We start from the raw sequence: 17,608 nt of genomic DNA, 5'->3' as shown, positions 1-17,608 counted from the left end.
TTCCATATGATGTTGAGCCTGTGGGTATGCAGAGGGCAAGAGTTGAGGTTTTGGAGCCTCTGGCTAGCTTTCAAGGGATGTATGGAAAAGCCCGAATGTCCAGGCAGAAGTCTGATGCAAGGGTGGAGCCCTTATGGAGAACCTCTACTAGGGCAGTTCAGTGCGAAAATGTGGGGTTGGAACCTCCACACAGAGTCCCCACTGGGCACTGCCTAGTGGAGCTGTGAGAAGAGGGTCATTGTCCTCCAGGCCCCAGAATGGTAGATCCACCAACAGCTTGCACTGTGCACCTGGAAAAGCCACAGGCACTCAATGCTAGCCCATGAAAGCAGGTGCAGGGGCTGTACTCTGCAGAGCCACAGGGGTGGTGCTATCCAAGGCCTTGGGAACCCACCCCTGTGTCAGTGTAGCTTGGGTGTGAGACATGAAGTCAAAGGAGATTCTTTTGGAGCTTTAAGATGTAATGACTGCCCTGCTGGGTTTTGGATTTGCATGGGGCCTGTACCTACTTTGTTTTGGCTGATTTCTCCTTCTTGGAATGGGTGTGTTTATTCAATGCCTGTACTCCCATGTATCTTGGAAGTAACTAGCTTGTTCTTTATTTCACAGGGTCATAGGTGGAAGGAACTTGCCTTGTCTCAGATGGGTCTTTGAATTTGAACTTTTGAGTTAATGCTGGAATGAGTTAAGGACTTTGGGGAACTGTTGGGGAGGCATAATTTTGTTTTGAAATGTGAGAAAGACATGAGATTTGGGAGGGGCCAGAGGTGAAATGATGTGGTTTGGCTTTGTGTCCCTGCCCAGATATCATGCCTGTAATCCTAGCACTTTGGGAGGTAAGGCAGGAGGATTCCTTCAGCCCAAGAGTTCTAGACTAGCCTGGGCAACATAGTGAGACCCCATCTCTTAAAAAGATTAGCTGGGCATGCTGGCATATGCCTGCAGTGCCAGCTACTTGGGCAGCTGAGGTGGGAGGACTGTTTGAGCCCAAGAGGTTAAGGCCACAGGGAGCTGCTGTGATCATGGCACTGCACTCCAGCCTGGGTGACAGAGTGAGACCCTTCATTTCTCTGATTTGTAAATGGGAAATTTTGGAGTGGCAGTAGTTAGGGAAGTATGTTAAAAGACAAAGAGAAACAGAATGAAGGACAGAAAGAGGAAGCTATCTTCTCTGTCCAGGCAGCATATATCTAACATAGCAGTAGTTATAGTCATGTGCTGCAGAAAGATGTTTTAGTCAACAGTGAACCACATATAGGATAGTGGTGCCATAAGATTATATTTTTACTGTACCTTTTCTGTTTAGATACACAAATACCATTGTGTTACACTTGTATACAGTATTCAGTATAATAACATGCTGTACAGATTTGCAGCCTGGGAGCAACAGGCTATACCACGTAGCCTATGTGTGTAGTAGGCTATACCATCTAGGTTTAAGTGCACTCTGTGATATTAGCACAACAAAGAAATTGCCTAACACTGCATTTCTCAGAACATATTCCTGTCATTAGCAGACTCATGACCGTAGATACTGTGCCAACTTTGTGGTCTAATTTGGAATTAATGACTCTAAAAATGTCCATTTTGGAGTTAGCAAAAGGAGAACCTAATGATGTGACAAAGTGAAAGGGAACTGAGGGGTTCAGAAAAGGTGTCCTTACTGAACCCCACATAAGGTGTTGCCTGTGCCCAAGGCTGGGTCTGGCTTGAAATGCCTTCATCTGCAACTTAAAGCACCACAAAGTCAGGGATGTGTCCGTTTTTCACCCTTATTATTCTCAGGGCTAGTATACAGCCTAGTCCAATAAATGCAAAGTAAGTGTTCGTTGAATGGATGAGTAGCTAAAAAGAAGTAGATCTGTACATTTTCTAGTGGAATTAATGATTTAAAGTACAGTATGAATTTATATCTTGATGATCTGCTTTGCTATATTGCTTCTAATTAATAACATTTAGAATCATAAAATGTTACACCTGAAAAGGACCTTACAGATCTCTAATCAGACCATCTCATATTACAGATAAGAAACTTAAGGCCTAGCTTGTTAAGGCTTAGTTCAGTGGCAAGAAAGTTACTGGAAGGCTCTTCACTAAGAACATATATTCAATGACTATCACCCTAAGGCTCTTTTTTTCTATTATATCTTTCTATTTTTTGAGATGATCACAGTAATAAATGATTTATTTTAAATCTCTATTTGTATATGACTGACACAATTTATGTGTCTATTTTGCTGTTTTCTTGTGCAATAGCAATTGTTACAGCTGAACTTTGTATCAATTGTCAAAATACTGCCTACAAATAAACACTATCAAAATAATTTTGTGTTAAATACACAAGCAGAAAAAGTTGTGTCAAATAATGGTGGGTAGTTTCATATAAAATAAGGGTCAAGCAATTTTACATCTGTTGATAATAATCATGAAGTAGTTTTTCTACCCTGAAAAGTTTTCACTGCAAATAACAGAAAATGACTTAAATCATACAAAATATCAAACTAGAAGTAGAACAAGAAAAAATAAATAAGATAATGCTATACCTCAGAATGCTATACTTTAAATCATGTTTTAAAAGACTTCCTTAGAAGAACTTAGATGAGGAGATACCCATGTATTCCAATGTTTACTGTTAAAACTACAACATTTACTCCATTTAATAAATTTTCTTTAGTTACCAGCACAGTGGAAATGGCCTTTCAATTAACATTTATTGAGAGTTCACATGATGACATCTATGTCTCATAAGATAAACTTAAGAATCTTTAAAAAAAAGAATTTCAAAGAATGCAATGACCAGCATTTAAAAGACATGCATTGGCATGAAATTATTTAGTTAGCGGGAAATTCGTAGTTTAATATTTTCACTTTGCCATAGTAGTTTAATTGTTTCAGCAACACTATTATTTACGAATAAACTGAAATATTAAATTTCTAAGCTATATTTTATGACTAAACTTATATTTAATGGATTATATAACATATCTCACAATGTTATATATGGCATGACATTATATAACACACAATACATAAATATGTAATAGGTTATATATTATATAAATTCATGTTTATATATGTATGTTTCTTTTTTGGAGATGGAGTTTCACTTTGTCACCCAGGCTGGAGTGCAGTGGTGCAATCTCAGCTCACTGCAACCTCCGCCTCCTGGGTTCAAGCGATTCTCCTGCCTCAGCCTCCCATGTAGCTGGGATTACAGGCACACACCACACTGGCTGACTAATTTTTATGTTTTTAGTAGAGATGGGGTTTCACCACGTTGGCCTGGCTGGTTGAACTCCTTACCTCAAGTGATCTGCCTGTCTTGGCCCCCCAAATGTTGGAATTACGGGTGTGAGCCAGTGCCCCTGGCTATATATTATTTCAAAATGCCAAAGAAAGACAAATAAACAAAACCCCCAAAAAACACAAGTGATAAGCAGGTAAAATCAAATTAAGCATCTTAGAATAAATATATAGACAGTTTCAAGAATTTAAAGCCATGGATTTTGTAACAATATATGGTCAATCGTTATTATTCATGGATCTTGTCTTTGTGATTTGCCTACTGTCTAAAATTTATTTGTAACCCTAGAATTAATACTTGTGCGACCTCTGGATCATCTATGGGCATGCACAGGGTGGTAAATATGTTGATCTGCCAAATACATATATACCCAGCTGAAGTCAAAGAAGGCAACTTTCTGCCTTCTTTTAGATCTCATACTGCAAACTGGTATCCACTATGCAGTCTATTTAATTAGTGTCATGTTTTTCACATTCTTGTGCTTTTTGTTGGTGATTTCACTGTTTAAAATGGCCTCTGACTTATCTGGAGAATGTGGCTGAAATAAAAGACATTTTAAGAAATAATAAAACAAAACGGCCCCTGAGTGTAGTGTTGAAGTGCTGCCTAGAGGGGTTTTTGTTGTTGTTGTTTGTTTGTTTGTTTTTGGGACAAGGTCTCACTGTATTGCTCAGGCTGGAGTACAGTGGCATGATCTTAGCTCATGCAACCTGTGCCTCCTGGGCTCAAGTGATCTTCCTGCTTCAGCCTGCCAAGTAGCTGGGATCACAGGTGTGCACCACCATGCCTGGCTAATTTTTTGTGTTTTTGGTAGAGATGGGGTTTCACCATGTTGCTCAGACAGGTCTCAAGCTCCTGAGCTCAAGTGATTCACCCACCTCAGCCTTCCAAAGTGTTGGAATTACAGGCATGAGCCAGCATGCCCAAGTTCTTAAGCTCAAGATGGCTGTGATGTGTCTGATGGAAAAAACACATATGTTAGATAAACTTCTTTCAGGTTTGAATTATAGTTCTGCTGGCCATGAGTTAGTTCTACATTAATGAATAACATATATTAAATAGGGTGTCTTTAAACAGAAACGCACTTAAAATAAGGTTATATATTGATTGGTTAACAAAAATAAACCAAACGTTAGGAGCAATGGTTCAGTATTTGCTAATTCAGTATTCACAATGACTTTATAGGAAACAACTACCATGAATATGAGAAATGAAGGCAAGATATAGAAAGCCACATTGGATTCTCCTAATTACTTTGATTTTATTATTTGTTTTGTTTTGGGAATATAAGCAGCAGCTTAAGATCAATCTCCAATACAAGAAATAAAAATTCCTGGGCTCAAGCGATCTTTCTCCTTAGCCTCCTGAGCAGCTGGGACTACAGGTGCACGCCAGCATGCCTGTCTAATTTTTAATTTTTTTGTAGAGACAGGGTCTCACTATGTTGCCCAAGCTGGTCTTGAATTTTTGGCCTCAAGTGGTTCTCCTACCTCAGCTTCTCAAAGTGCTAGGATTACAGGTGTGAGCTATGGCACCTGGCTGGTTATATGAAACTTCCTAAGTCTCTGGAAATTTAGGGAAATTACAGTAAATTAGATGTCATATCCCATGAACCTTTTGGATCCTTCATGATCCCTGGCTTGGTGTGGAGTACGTAAGAATTGATTTTGTTGATAAGTATTGACTAATGAACTTTCCAAGACTCTTGTGGAATATTCCAGTTCCATAAAATTTCAATCTGAGAGGCCCTGGATACTCCCACTTAAGACCTGTGCCATCAGCATATTGGATAACTATGTTCTGTAGTTTCATTAATAGTGGATATCTGTATGTTTCTGCCCTATACTTCAGTTGATCCAGAAATCTGAAGGATTCCCATAATAGATATTTCATTGTAGGTCCATACTGGAAGATTTCTAGTCTGAATCTCTCATCTATGCCAGAATGAAGTACCTGCAAGTCATACACAGAGCCTACCAACTATTATTCTAGCTTTAACCAAAATCAGGCAATTCTTGTTCTGTGGGTTGTGAAAATCATTTTTTAAAATTCTTTTCATGAAATTTATAATGAACAAGGACTAAGACCTCTAAGGAATATTAAAATAAATATTTACTGTTGACATTTCAAATTAAGTAGTTTAAAAAGTGAATGTTTTAATTTTCTTATCAGAAAAGCACATATTCTTTAAAGAGCAATTAAAGGTTTCTGAGTTTAATAAATCAGAAACTACAAATGTTAAATTAATAAGCTTAACATCAATGAAAGGCTCTCAATACTATAAATATGACTATCATTAAATTTACTTTCTTCTTTTGGTACAAGTAGAAACACAAAGGGTTTCCTTCAAAAAAAAAAAAAAAACTATATTAGGGGAAACAAAAATTTACTTTAGGAATCTGATCCAGGTATAGAAAATGCAGATCCTCTCTTAAATATACTTTGTGTAAGCAAAAAGGAAGTCTAAACGTGTGAATATAGGCTAATGAAAGTAAAATTTCATATGTGGCTTATAGAAATAAATCTTGCTACTTTAAAATCCCACCATGTGTTGGTGTTAAATAATTTGTTTAAATCTAAAAACCAAGTCTATAAGTGAGTATGTGTCAGTGCTGGGTCAAGGATGAATTCGGGGTAGAAAGGAAGATTCTGACACTGCCATGAGGAATAAGCAGCCGACACTAGGAGTCAGGGTAGGCTCAGCATGAGAGAATCCAGAAGGGCTTTCAGCAAGAGGGAAGAGGCAGAAGGTCAAGTCACAGGGTGGGAACTCCTAGTAGTGAAGGACAAGTCAGCTCTTCAGGTTTCGATTTTCTGATGGCCTAGTCCTGCTTGAAACCCTCTCTTTTCCTGGTATTCATGATGCTCCTGTACTGTCCTGGTTCTCATCCTATTTCTTTGGCCATCCTTTTGATTCCTGTGATTTCAAATTGACATCCACATCTATTCTGTGTCAATATTCATACCTAGATGTCCACTCTTTGCTTGATATTTCCATTTGGTGGCTTGTCAATACTTAAAACCCAATGTACTAAAAAGAGAAATACTACTACAATCTCTCCAACCTACTGCTACCTCTGTCATTAGAATGCTATCATTTAACTGCAATCAGAGGCAAATTTCAGAGTTCTCCCTCTCCTTCTAGTTCTCACCACTTATCAGATCCCATGGCTTCTATCACGCCTTGGCAATAATGCCTCCATCTCCTTTCCTACCCCTCCTGCCTCCACACTGGTTCACCTCTTATCTAGTGCCTGCTACCACACTACTAGCTCTCACCTAAAATACCATTTGCCACTGATTTCTAGCAGAAGATTCATTCCCAAAAGTAATCCTAGGGGTGGGGGAAAGGTTTTATTTTCCTTGCTCAAAAACCTTCAGTGGCTCCCCATTATCCAAGCATTGCTTTAAGCACAGGCTTTCCACGTAGTTCTAACATACCCTCCCCATGTTATCTTTCCTCCTACCTGGCAATGTGGCAAAGAGAAAAGATATGAACTTTGAATCGCATACAAGTTCAAATTCCAGCTGTCTCTTAAAAACTCTAAAACCAGGACTGAAAACTGTAAAATGACCAGGCAAGTCATTTATTGCTTTGAGCCCTTTCTTTGCTCATCTGCAAGTGCAGGTAGGAACTGTTGAGGCAGCACAACACCCTGCCACCATGAGCTATACACTTATTAGGGGAGTCGAGCCTCTTTCACGTGGTAGTCACTTAGCATCTGCCTTCCAGTCAGTGGCCAAATGACTTTCTAAACCGAGAACCTAGCAGATCACCTATCAGTGTCAATGAAACTGGTCAATAGAGCAGTTCTGTACCCATATGTCGGGGAATTTTTATGGATCCTGAAGGGACAGAAGCCAGTTCTGAAAGCGCATCCAAGCTTTTTAGGTGGAACTGTGCCATTGGCCCTTGGTTAACTGGGGTGTGACTAGCCAAAAACCAGCAGCAGTGCTTGACATGCAAATCAAACAGATGAACCAAAAGCCCACTACAAGAGTCCAAAAGCTATACTTCCGTTAGGTTTAGAAACTTTAAAAAGTACTTAAGATTTCATTTGAAAGTCCAACGTGAAGAAAATACCAGGTCCTTAATGCCCCTTTTTAAGAAGGAAAAAGGGATTTTTGTCTGATTTGTTCACCAGTGTGGACCAAGTGCCTGGAATAGTGGCTTTGCATGCAGAGGGCGCAGAGTTAATTTATAATGAATAAATATATAGGATATCAATATATGTATGAGGAATGAATGAGTGAATGAAAGTGCCTATGGCATGCATCTTATATATGCTCTAGCATAGTGCTGAGTACACAGAAGATCCTTAATAAATACTTTACTAACTCAATGTAGGGATTTATACTCTAGTCAGTCAAGGACATTTAACAATGCCCTTAAGGACTAGAAACTAAATATATTTCCTATATATTTCTACTTGACAAAATGTTTTTTTAAAACCTATGTTGTCACCATTTCTCCTTTTTTAAATTATCTATTGTTTCATTTCTTACTTCCCAAAAGGGAAGTGTCACAGCTTGAAAATAGGTGAGGAGAGAGAAATGAGGTTAGGAGTTAGGGGATTAAATAGATATTTTTAGCTAAAAAGTTTTTGTCTAAAATTGAATATATTGAATGGAATGAAGAGAAAAACAATTTTTGAAAGAGCTGTATGAAGATGGAAGAAAATAAGTCATAAGGTGTGTAGAACATGTTTGACCAATTTGTTTGGGAAGAATGTTACATTTATACACTGCATTTTTTTTTCTTAAGTGCTCCAAGTTTTTTTTTTTCTTTTTTGGGGGGTGGGGTGGGGGTGGGGGGATGGAGTTGCACTCTTATTGCCCAGGCTGGAGTGCAGTGGTATGATCTAGGCTCACTGCAACCTCTACCTCCTGGGTTCAAGCGATTCTCCTGCCTCAGCCTCCTGAGTAGCTGGGATTACAGGCACACGCCACCACGCCCAGCTAATTTTTTTTTTTTTTTTTAAATAGAGATGGGGTTTCACCATGTTGGTCAGGTTCGTCTCGAACTCCTGATCTCAGGTTATCCACCTGCCTCGGCCTCCCAATGTGCTGGGATTACAGGCGTGAACCACCACGCCCAGCCAAGTGCTCCAAGTTTGCGTAACTATCATTCCTGTACGAGGGAAGACATAGCTAAATTCCTCCGCTACAGCTACAGGAACAAAGGCTCAGTAACGTTGATGATCTGTTTATACCATCAGAGGTAGATCTAGGGTTGGAAGCCAGGTCTCCTGAGTATGCGAGAATAAATACAGTCACGGAAGTGTAAAGAGAGTCTGCCAACATTTTGAGAACATGAATAGGATTTGACTAAAATTAAGAGGATATATAGAAAAGTCACAGGAAATCAGGTTAAAGAAACAAATATGCTATAGGCTACAGAGTGTTTTAAGTAATACAATAAAACATTTAGATTTTTGCCCATGTCAGTCATTTTGTCAGTCATTTTGAAATTATTTTTGAAGCAAAAAAACCCTTTTTAAACAAGAAATCTTATGAGATGTCAACATGCAAAACAAATTAAAAGGAGGTGGTTTCTCTAATTGAAGCTGTTCCTCTTTCCTGACTTCAGCCTCTGAAGAGAAAGTTACAAAATGATTATCATTAGTACTGCATGTTTTGAACAAGCTGATATACCAAGTGGCCCAGAGAGCAGATGGAGGAACCAGCGTGGAGACAGAAGCAAGAGGCCAGCCTGCCAGGGCTACCTGCAGAAAGAAAGGGCAAAGATGTTATAGGCAAGAGAAGTTCAGGACGGAGACTGGCACAGCTCAAAGATTCACATTTGAGCAGCTGTGGAAGATGACAGTACAATTACCAAAATGTCCAAGGGCAAAGGAGGCAGCTATTGGTTTTGATGAAAGACAATGATGTCCTTTTAAATGGGTCTTAGGCACTTAGACATTTATATACACTATGCTACAAAGGAATAGAAAGTAGCACTTTTTTCTCTACCAGTTTTCTTCTCTTTTTCAAGTAGATGAAGCAAAAGTCAATTACAATAGTCAGAAAGCTGTACTTTGTTATACTTAGAAACTTCTAAAAGTGCTTAAGATTTCACCTGAAAGTCCAACATGAAGAAAATACAGGCTCTCCCATGCCCCATTCTAAGAAGAAAAAAGGACCATTTTCATTTTAGTAACGTTTCTGTTCTGCAGACAGTTTGGATAACTAGCTCTTACTTTTTATCTTTAAAAACTGTTTTTCCAGTGAAGTATAATTATTTACTTCAAGCGTAAGTATACCAAATTATTTTAGAAATGCAAGACTTTTCTTATGCTTGATAAAATATAGTATGAAAGTGATTCTTGTTGACTATGTACATTTGACTATAATAATTTCAATGCATGTTATTTCTATTGAGAGTAAGTTACAGTTTTTGGCAAACTGCCTTTGATGAGGGCTATCTCCTCTTCCTGTGCGTTTCTAAAACTTGTGATGCAAACGCTCCCACCCTTTTCTGGAAACACAGAAAGCCTGACTCAGGCAGCTGCCGCTATTAAAGCAGCTCCAGTCCTGCACACTCCCTGCTGGGGTGAGCAGCACTGTAAAGATGAAGCTGGCTAACTGGTACTGGCTGAGCTCAGCTGTTCTTGCCACTTACAGTTTTTTGGTTGTGGCAAACAATGAAACAGAAGAAATTAAAGATGAAAGAGCAAAGGACATCTGCCCAGTGAGACTAGAAAGCAGAGGGAAATGCGAAGAGGCAGGGGAGTGCCCCTACCAGGTAAGCCTGCCCCCCTTGACTATTCAGCTCCCGAAGCAATTCAGCAGGATCGAGGAGGTGTTCAAAGAAGTTCAGAACCTCAAGGAAATCGTAAATAGTCTACAGAAATCTTGCCAAGACTGCAAGCTGCAGGCTGATGACAACAGAGACCCAGGCAGAAATGGACTGCTGTTACCCAGTACAGGAGCCCCGGGAGAGGTTGGTGATAACAGAGTTAGAGAATTAGAGAGTGAGGTTAACAAGCTGTCCTCTGAGCTAAAGAATGCCAAAGAGGAGATCAATGTACTTCATGGTCGCCTAGAGAAGCTGAATCTTGTAAATATGAACAACATAGAAAATTATGTTGACAGCAAAGTGGCAAATCTAACATTTGTTGTCAATAGTTTGGATGGCAAATGTTCAAAGTGTCCCAGCCAAGAACAAATACAGTCACGTCCAGGTATGTATAATAATGTTTTCTTATCATATGTTCATAAATGTTATATAGAGAGTATCTATAAACATTAATCTAAGTTAAATAGATGACAGATTAAGTCTTTTATTTATCAAGGTGCACAGGAAAAGTAATTATCTTCTCAAATATGACCACATAAATAATATATGACCTAATTATAAAAATCATAGTTTTGTATCCACTAGAAGTCACTTTCAATTTTAAGATCTTATTTGCTAATGCCAGACCTACATGCAAGTGGAAGTAGAGAGAATTTCTTGATGTTTTAGTGCATTTAACTTGTCTCTTCAATGAGGTGTTTGAAAACAATAAAGATAAGATTCACAATTGTGCCTTGTTTGTTGGAAATCAGTTTTTCTTGTGATTGGCTCACTGCCACTTCTCATGGCTAAAGAGGTCTTTGAAAGATTTTAGCAATTAATCTGTAGTTCTTAATCCCAACTATCTGGAGAAAATGGTAGAGTTTACAGATGGAATAAAAGCAGTTTCATATATGTGCAAACATTTTTGCTTTGAGACCTACTGGCACAAAAAATGTTTTAAGGGGAGAGTTTTGGCATGCCACTAAGGGAAGGAATATATTCTTATTTCTTTCTCTTTTACCTGAAGTTAGAATTCAAGCAGATAAAAGTAGAACCCATCCTCATCATCCAAATTACTTGAATTAACTTTAATAAACACATGTGAAATTCCACAGACTTAATCGCCTACTCCACCCATGAACTAACAGTGGCATTGGCTCCCCAAACCTTGGCTTTTCACCTGAGTCACTGGGACCACTGTTGCTGTCTCCTTATACTTGGGAAAGCCATCTCTGCATTTGGAGCTCTACTTACCGTGAATGTGAGGTTGAAGGGACAGGGCGGAGATCACTTTCATTTAGAGACAGTATCTCAGGCATGCTCCATCCCCAGGGCATCTGCCAGTGAAGGAGGGAAGGGTCATATTTTCAAGGACCTCTGTGGCTAATACTCCTGGCAACCTGCATCTGAATGTATGTGGCACACTGCGAATCTGAGGTTCACCTCTTAGGTGACATCTGTGGGTATACATTAGATTAGATGCTGCATGGCAACTTGTCATGATATGAACAAGACTCTATTGTCTATTTTTCTTCTAAATGTTTTGGGGGAAATAACTGAATATTCTGAGCTCTAAATATACAGGGATAGATTTGTATGCCTTAGGGTATCTCATATTAAATTTCCCTTATTTGTCACACATTTTAACAAAAATTATCTAGGAGTAAATATGTCTTTGATTCATACAGAACTTTGTTACTGATTATTATGCTTATCCTCAAAATAGTCACCTGTTGTTTCTTTCTAGAAACCCAACATGTGAAATAGTGGCTACTTTCCTAGATAATACAGAATAAGAATATTTGTATATTATTGAAAAAGATATTTCTTTTTCACTTGAGCTTCTTTATATAGTTGTCAAGTAAAATAAACATGAATTTATGATCAACACTATCCATTAGGATTTTAACACATCATTTGGAATATATCCTATAAAACCTTCTGACAGTAGAGGCTATCAGCCCCTTTAGGTGAAAGACAATAGAAGCCTATGCTTCCTCTGTATGCATGGAATACAGTTCTGGGAGAGTAGGAATCATCTGATTTTTAGGACCAAGGAATGCAATGATTGAGAACAAAGCTTTGCTGCCAGCCAGATCTGAGCTAGTGTCCTGGCTTTGCCACTTAAAGCTTGTGTGAAGTTGGGCAAGTCACTGACCTTTATGCCTAAATATCCTCACATACAGACTGGCAGTAATGCCTACATCATAAGGTCAATGTTCAGATTCAGTATGAAAATGTTATCCAGTCTGGCAGCATGCCTAGAACATATAGGTAGGCCTCACTAAATAACATTAAATCATTAAAACTGTAATTTATTATTTTCTTATTGTTGTTTGCTATTGATGCTGTCATTATTACTACCAACCAAGAGTATATTAGAGGTCCTTTCTGCTTCATAACATCAGGTTCTTTTTCTGAGGCCTTAACAAGCATTTGCTAAACAGGTTCAAGTAAGTTTAGTAAAGTTTCATTACTGCCATTGATTGAATTATCAGACTGCTTTTGTACATATAAAGAATTCTTCAGATGCATGGTTTCTATTAACAAGATCCAATGCCTTCCTTTTCTTCCTCTTCAGTTCAACATCTAATATATAAAGATTGCTCTGACTACTATGCAATAGGCAAAAGAAGCAGTGAGACCTACAGAGTTACACCTGATCCCAAAAATCGTAGCTTTGAAGTTTACTGTGACATGGAGACCATGGGGGGAGGCTGGACAGTGCTGCAGGCACGTCTCGATGGGAGCACCAACTTCACCAGAACATGGCAAGACTACAAAGCAGGCTTTGGAAACCTCAGAAGGGAATTTTGGCTGGGGAACGATAAAATTCATCTTCTGACCAAGAGTAAGGAAATGATTCTGAGAATAGATCTTGAAGACTTTAATGGTGTCAAACTATATGCCTTGTATGATCAGTTTTACGTGGCCAATGAGTTTCTCAAATACCGTTTACACGTTGGAAACTATAATGGCACAGCTGGAGATGCGTTACGTTTCAACAAACATTACAACCATGATCTGAAGTTTTTCACCACCCCAGATAAAGACAATGATCGATATCCTTCTGGGAACTGTGGGCTGTACTACAGTTCAGGCTGGTGGTTTGATGCATGTCTTTCTGCAAACTTAAATGGCAAATATTATCACCAAAAATACAGAGGTGTCCGTAATGGGATTTTCTGGGGCACCTGGCCTGGTGTAAGTGAGGCACACCCTGGTGGCTACAAGTCCTCCTTCAAAGAGGCTAAGATGATGATCAGACCCAAGCACTTTAAGCCATAAATCACTCTGTTCATTCCTCCAGGTATTTGTTATCTAACAGGACAATTAATTCCTTCAGCATTTTAGAATATGCCTTGTTTCATATTTTTCATAGCTAAAAAATGATGTCTGACTGCTAGGTTCTTATGCTACACAGCATTTGAAATAAAGCTGAAAAACAATGCATTTTAAAGGGGTCCTTTGTTGTTATGCTGTTATCCACTGGACACTTGCAAGCAATTAGGAATATTGAGAATTATACATTAGATTTATTTATAATTCTTTTAATTTCTATTAATTGAAACATTTTCTATTGCTTGTATTACTTGCTATATTTAAAAAATAATTGTTGGCTGGGTGTGGTAGCTCACGCCTGTAATCCCAGCACTTTGGAACGTCAAGGCGGGCAGATCAGTTGAGGTCAGGAGTTTGAGGCCAGCCTGGCCAACATGTGAAATGCTGTCTCTATTAAAAATACAAAAATTAGCTGGGCATGGTGGTACATGCCTGTAATCCTAGCTATTCGGGAGGCTGAGGCAGGAGAATCACTTGAACCTGAGAGGAAGAGGTTGCAGTGAGCCAAGACTGAGCCACTGCACTCCAGTCTGGGTGACAGAGCGATACTCTGTCTCAAACAAAAAAATAATAAATTTTATTCAGTAGGCTAGATTCTACACTAAGTTATCTGTATTTGGGCCATGATTTAAGCTCATCTGAAGGTATATCACCCTTTTCAGGCTATAATTATTTTGGTAATCTTCATTCTGAGATAAACTTTATTTAGCATTTACTTTGCAACAGAACAACCCTACAGCATTTTAGTTCGCAGACTAAGGGAACTAATACATATATAATAAAACTTGTTCATCTATCATTCATGAAATGTAAAATAATTATCATTTAAACCGTTTAAAAATGTGGTAGCATAATGTCACATTATGCTACATTCAGAAAGCAATGTAACTGTGAAGACCAGGTTTAAAGGTAATTCATTTACAGTTTAGAACTCCTTAGATGTTTGATGTTGAAAACTGCTTTAACATGAAAATTATCTTCCTCTGCTCTGTGTAAACAATAGCTTTTAATTTAAGATTGCTCACTACTGTACTAGACTACTGGTAGGTTTTTTTTGTTTGTTTTTTGTTTTTTTCTGGCAGGTTAGGGGTATGTGGGGAATGAAGCATTTACTTATAGGCTATAATACTCTGAGGTCAATTTTATATCCAAAGCAATAATATCATTAAGTGATTCACTTCATAGAAGGCTAAAGTTTTCCTAGGACAAATAGAAAACATGAATTTTGAAATATATAGAACAGTAGTTCAAATACTATATATTTCAACCCTGACTGGTAGATTGCTTATTTTACTATTAGAAATTAAGAGAGAGATTTTTACCCAAACAGAAATATCTGTAATTTTTATAATTCATTCAGTAATTCTGGAATGCTATATATAATATTTAAAAGACTTTTTAAATGTGTTTAATTTCATCATTGTAAAAAAGGGATCATCTCAGAGAGAACAGCAATATTCTTCATATTTTAAAAAATGCTCTAGAGTAACATTTGAAGTAATTCGCTGTAGTGTATGCCAGTCCTAGAAATAAATTTTTAAGTTTCTGATGTCTGTTTCTAATACACTAACCAAGTTTTCAAAATATATTTACAAAGATGCATCTTTACCCATTATTTTAAAATGATTAAGGAGGATCATTGCTTCAGGTAACAAGCTAATTTTTCAAATATTAGGCCCTTACAGAACTATTTAGTCAAAAAGAGATATTCCTTTAAAATACATAACCCAAAGCTTTCAGTTAAACATGATATATCACAAATGCTATTAAAATGTTAAAGCAAGAGGAATGCAAATAGCATTAAATGATGACCAAAATGTAAAATATTGTAGATTTCAAAAGCTGTGTATCTATTAGGTGGGATACCAAATGTAAATGATGTAACTAATGTTGTTTTTTCACTTTTTGCTTTTTAAAAAAGACTAAAAACGTTTTGATATTATACAATGTATTTGTTTCAGATAAGGTCGTTTTCATTTAGTCTATATAATTAATGTGTGTATAAGTTTAAGTAAATTCCTGTAAGTAAAAATGGATTTATCACAAAATACAGTTCTAAAGAAAGGTATATATGCTCATATCCAGAGTGTCCACTGATTTAATGGGAACTAGGTATAACTTCAGGAGAATTTTGCACCTAATTCACTAATCTATGTAAATATCCAAAAGCTTGTTCTATCTTTCCGTATTATTTCAAGGGATCATTTTATTTTTCATTCTACTTTCACAGCACTTTTCTAGTAAATTCTGTAACACAGAAATTCCGTCTTGGAATCATTTCATGTTACCAATAATTCTAGACTTTTATAACATTTAACATGTTGATGGAAATAGCTATCTGCTAGAGTCTTTTGCCTTAACTATTCACTAACATATGCTAATGTTCACAAATATGGATTGACTATTTACAAACATTAGAATCTTGTCTTGGTTCCATTTTGATGGCTAATATTTGTTATCTTAATTAAGACTGTATTTCTGATGTTATCATTTCTTGAAAATATTGACTAAAACTGGGTCCTTAGAAATTCCAGGTGGAGCTGATTTACCGATGACTGAGGGAAAAAATCAAATTTTACTAATAGTAATGCTCCAAATCAATTAATGACACATCTGTTCAATAAATAAAGAGCTTAAATATACAAAACATAAGAAATATCTGAGCAACAAAATTTGCGGTCTTTACTTTTGAATAGCTACTCAAGAAAAGGTTTTAAAGGTAAAAGTTACGAGTAATGTCATCACAATAAGCTCTTGTTTAAAATTCTTTTCTTTTATGTATAATTAGGTTTATGTTTCATGTCTTTTTAAAACCTTATAAAAGATTTAATTATCACATCTATTCTTCAATTTGGAAACATTAAATATTTTTGGTTGTAAAATAATATTTATGTACTTGTGTCTGAAAAGTTGTAAAATGCTTACCTAAGCTAAACAATATCTGTGACTCCCAAGACTTTAATGAGTACTATTTCATTAACAAGAAGTCAGAGGCAAATAGAGGAACACCATTATCTTACTTCTCTCTAGAATACTGTTGAAACATTTGAAATACAAAAGTTTCGGTTTCATTTTGTGGCATTCAACTTCCTCTCCTCTTTCTCCGTTATTAGTGTTGCTGCTCTGGTTAGCCCTCATCATATCCTCAGGACAACACAAACACATCTGAATAGTCTGCACCTCTGGTTTCAGTCTATTCCAGTCCAACTTTCATCCCTACCAGGGGGAATGTTCAAAAGTACAATTCTGATCATGTTATTGTCCCACTTAAAACTTTCAACAATGCCTTATTTTCCATAAGATAAAATCTGGCAAATAAGTCCCTTCATGAACTGATTTTTACTACTTATACTTCTGCCATACTAAATGCCTTGTTGTACTCAAACAAACCATGTTTTCTAATGTTTTCACTGCCTTTAGTATACTGTTTCCTTGGTCTAGATAAAATGCCATCCTCTTTCTTCACTAGGTTTTGTCTTATCACCCATGATTAACAGCGGGAACTCAGGAGCTGGCCTTCCTGGTTTGAATTTCAGTTCCACTATTTGCAAGCTGTATGATCCTGGGCAAGTCACTTAATGTTCTTCGGTTCCTTCAATTATAAAATAGGACTAGTAATAGAATCTGCCTGATAGAGTTACTGAGAGGATTAAACAATATATATAAAGCACCTAGAACACATATAAATATATTTTAAAAATCATCACCACCAGCTGGGTGTAGTGGCGCAGGCCTGTAATCCCAGCACTTTGGGAGGTCGAGGTGGGCGGATCATGTGAGGTCAGGAATTCAAGATCAGCCTGGCCAACATGGTGAAACCCCATCTCTGCTAAAAATACAAAAATTAGCCAAGTGTGGTGGCTCACGCCTGTAGTCCTAGCTACTCAGGAAACTGAGGCAGGAGAATTGCTTGAACCTGGGAGACAGAGGTTGCAGTGAGCCAAGATTGTGCCACTGCACTCCAACCTGGGTGACAGATACAAAAAATCATCCTCAATTTTTTTTTTTTTTTTTTGAGACGGAGTCTCGCTCTGTTTCACCGTGTTAGCCAGGATGGTCTCGATCTCCTGACCTCGTGATCCGCCCGCCTCAGCCTCCCAAAGTGCTGGGATTATAGGCGTGAGCCACCGCGCCCGGCCCTAAATAGTTATCTCATATTGGCAGAGTTCTCTGATGACAGT

General features: G+C 37.6%; 2 protein-coding genes across 4 annotated transcripts in view; one reads left to right on the top strand and one right to left on the bottom strand.

Annotated features, from left to right (window-relative positions):
* Window positions 1-17,608, bottom strand: part of CCDC146 (coiled-coil domain containing 146) — a 177,136-nt gene that overhangs the window by 94,708 nt on the left and 64,820 nt on the right. The window lies entirely within an intron of this gene.
* On the top strand, window positions 9,284-16,498 carry FGL2 (fibrinogen like 2). The gene is made up of 2 exons (XM_003896412.4): window positions 9,284-10,488; window positions 12,667-16,498. The coding sequence occupies exons 1-2, from the start codon at window positions 9,876-9,878 to the stop codon at window positions 13,371-13,373; spliced, it is 1,320 nt and encodes a 439-aa protein (XP_003896461.1). The 5' UTR covers window positions 9,284-9,875; the 3' UTR covers window positions 13,374-16,498.

The sequence above is a fragment of the Papio anubis genome, chromosome 4 (genome assembly GCF_008728515.1).
Source record: "Papio anubis isolate 15944 chromosome 4, Panubis1.0, whole genome shotgun sequence".
NCBI classification, from domain to species: Eukaryota; Metazoa; Chordata; class Mammalia; order Primates; family Cercopithecidae; genus Papio; species Papio anubis.
This window is presented reverse-complemented; position numbering and strand designations above follow the sequence as displayed.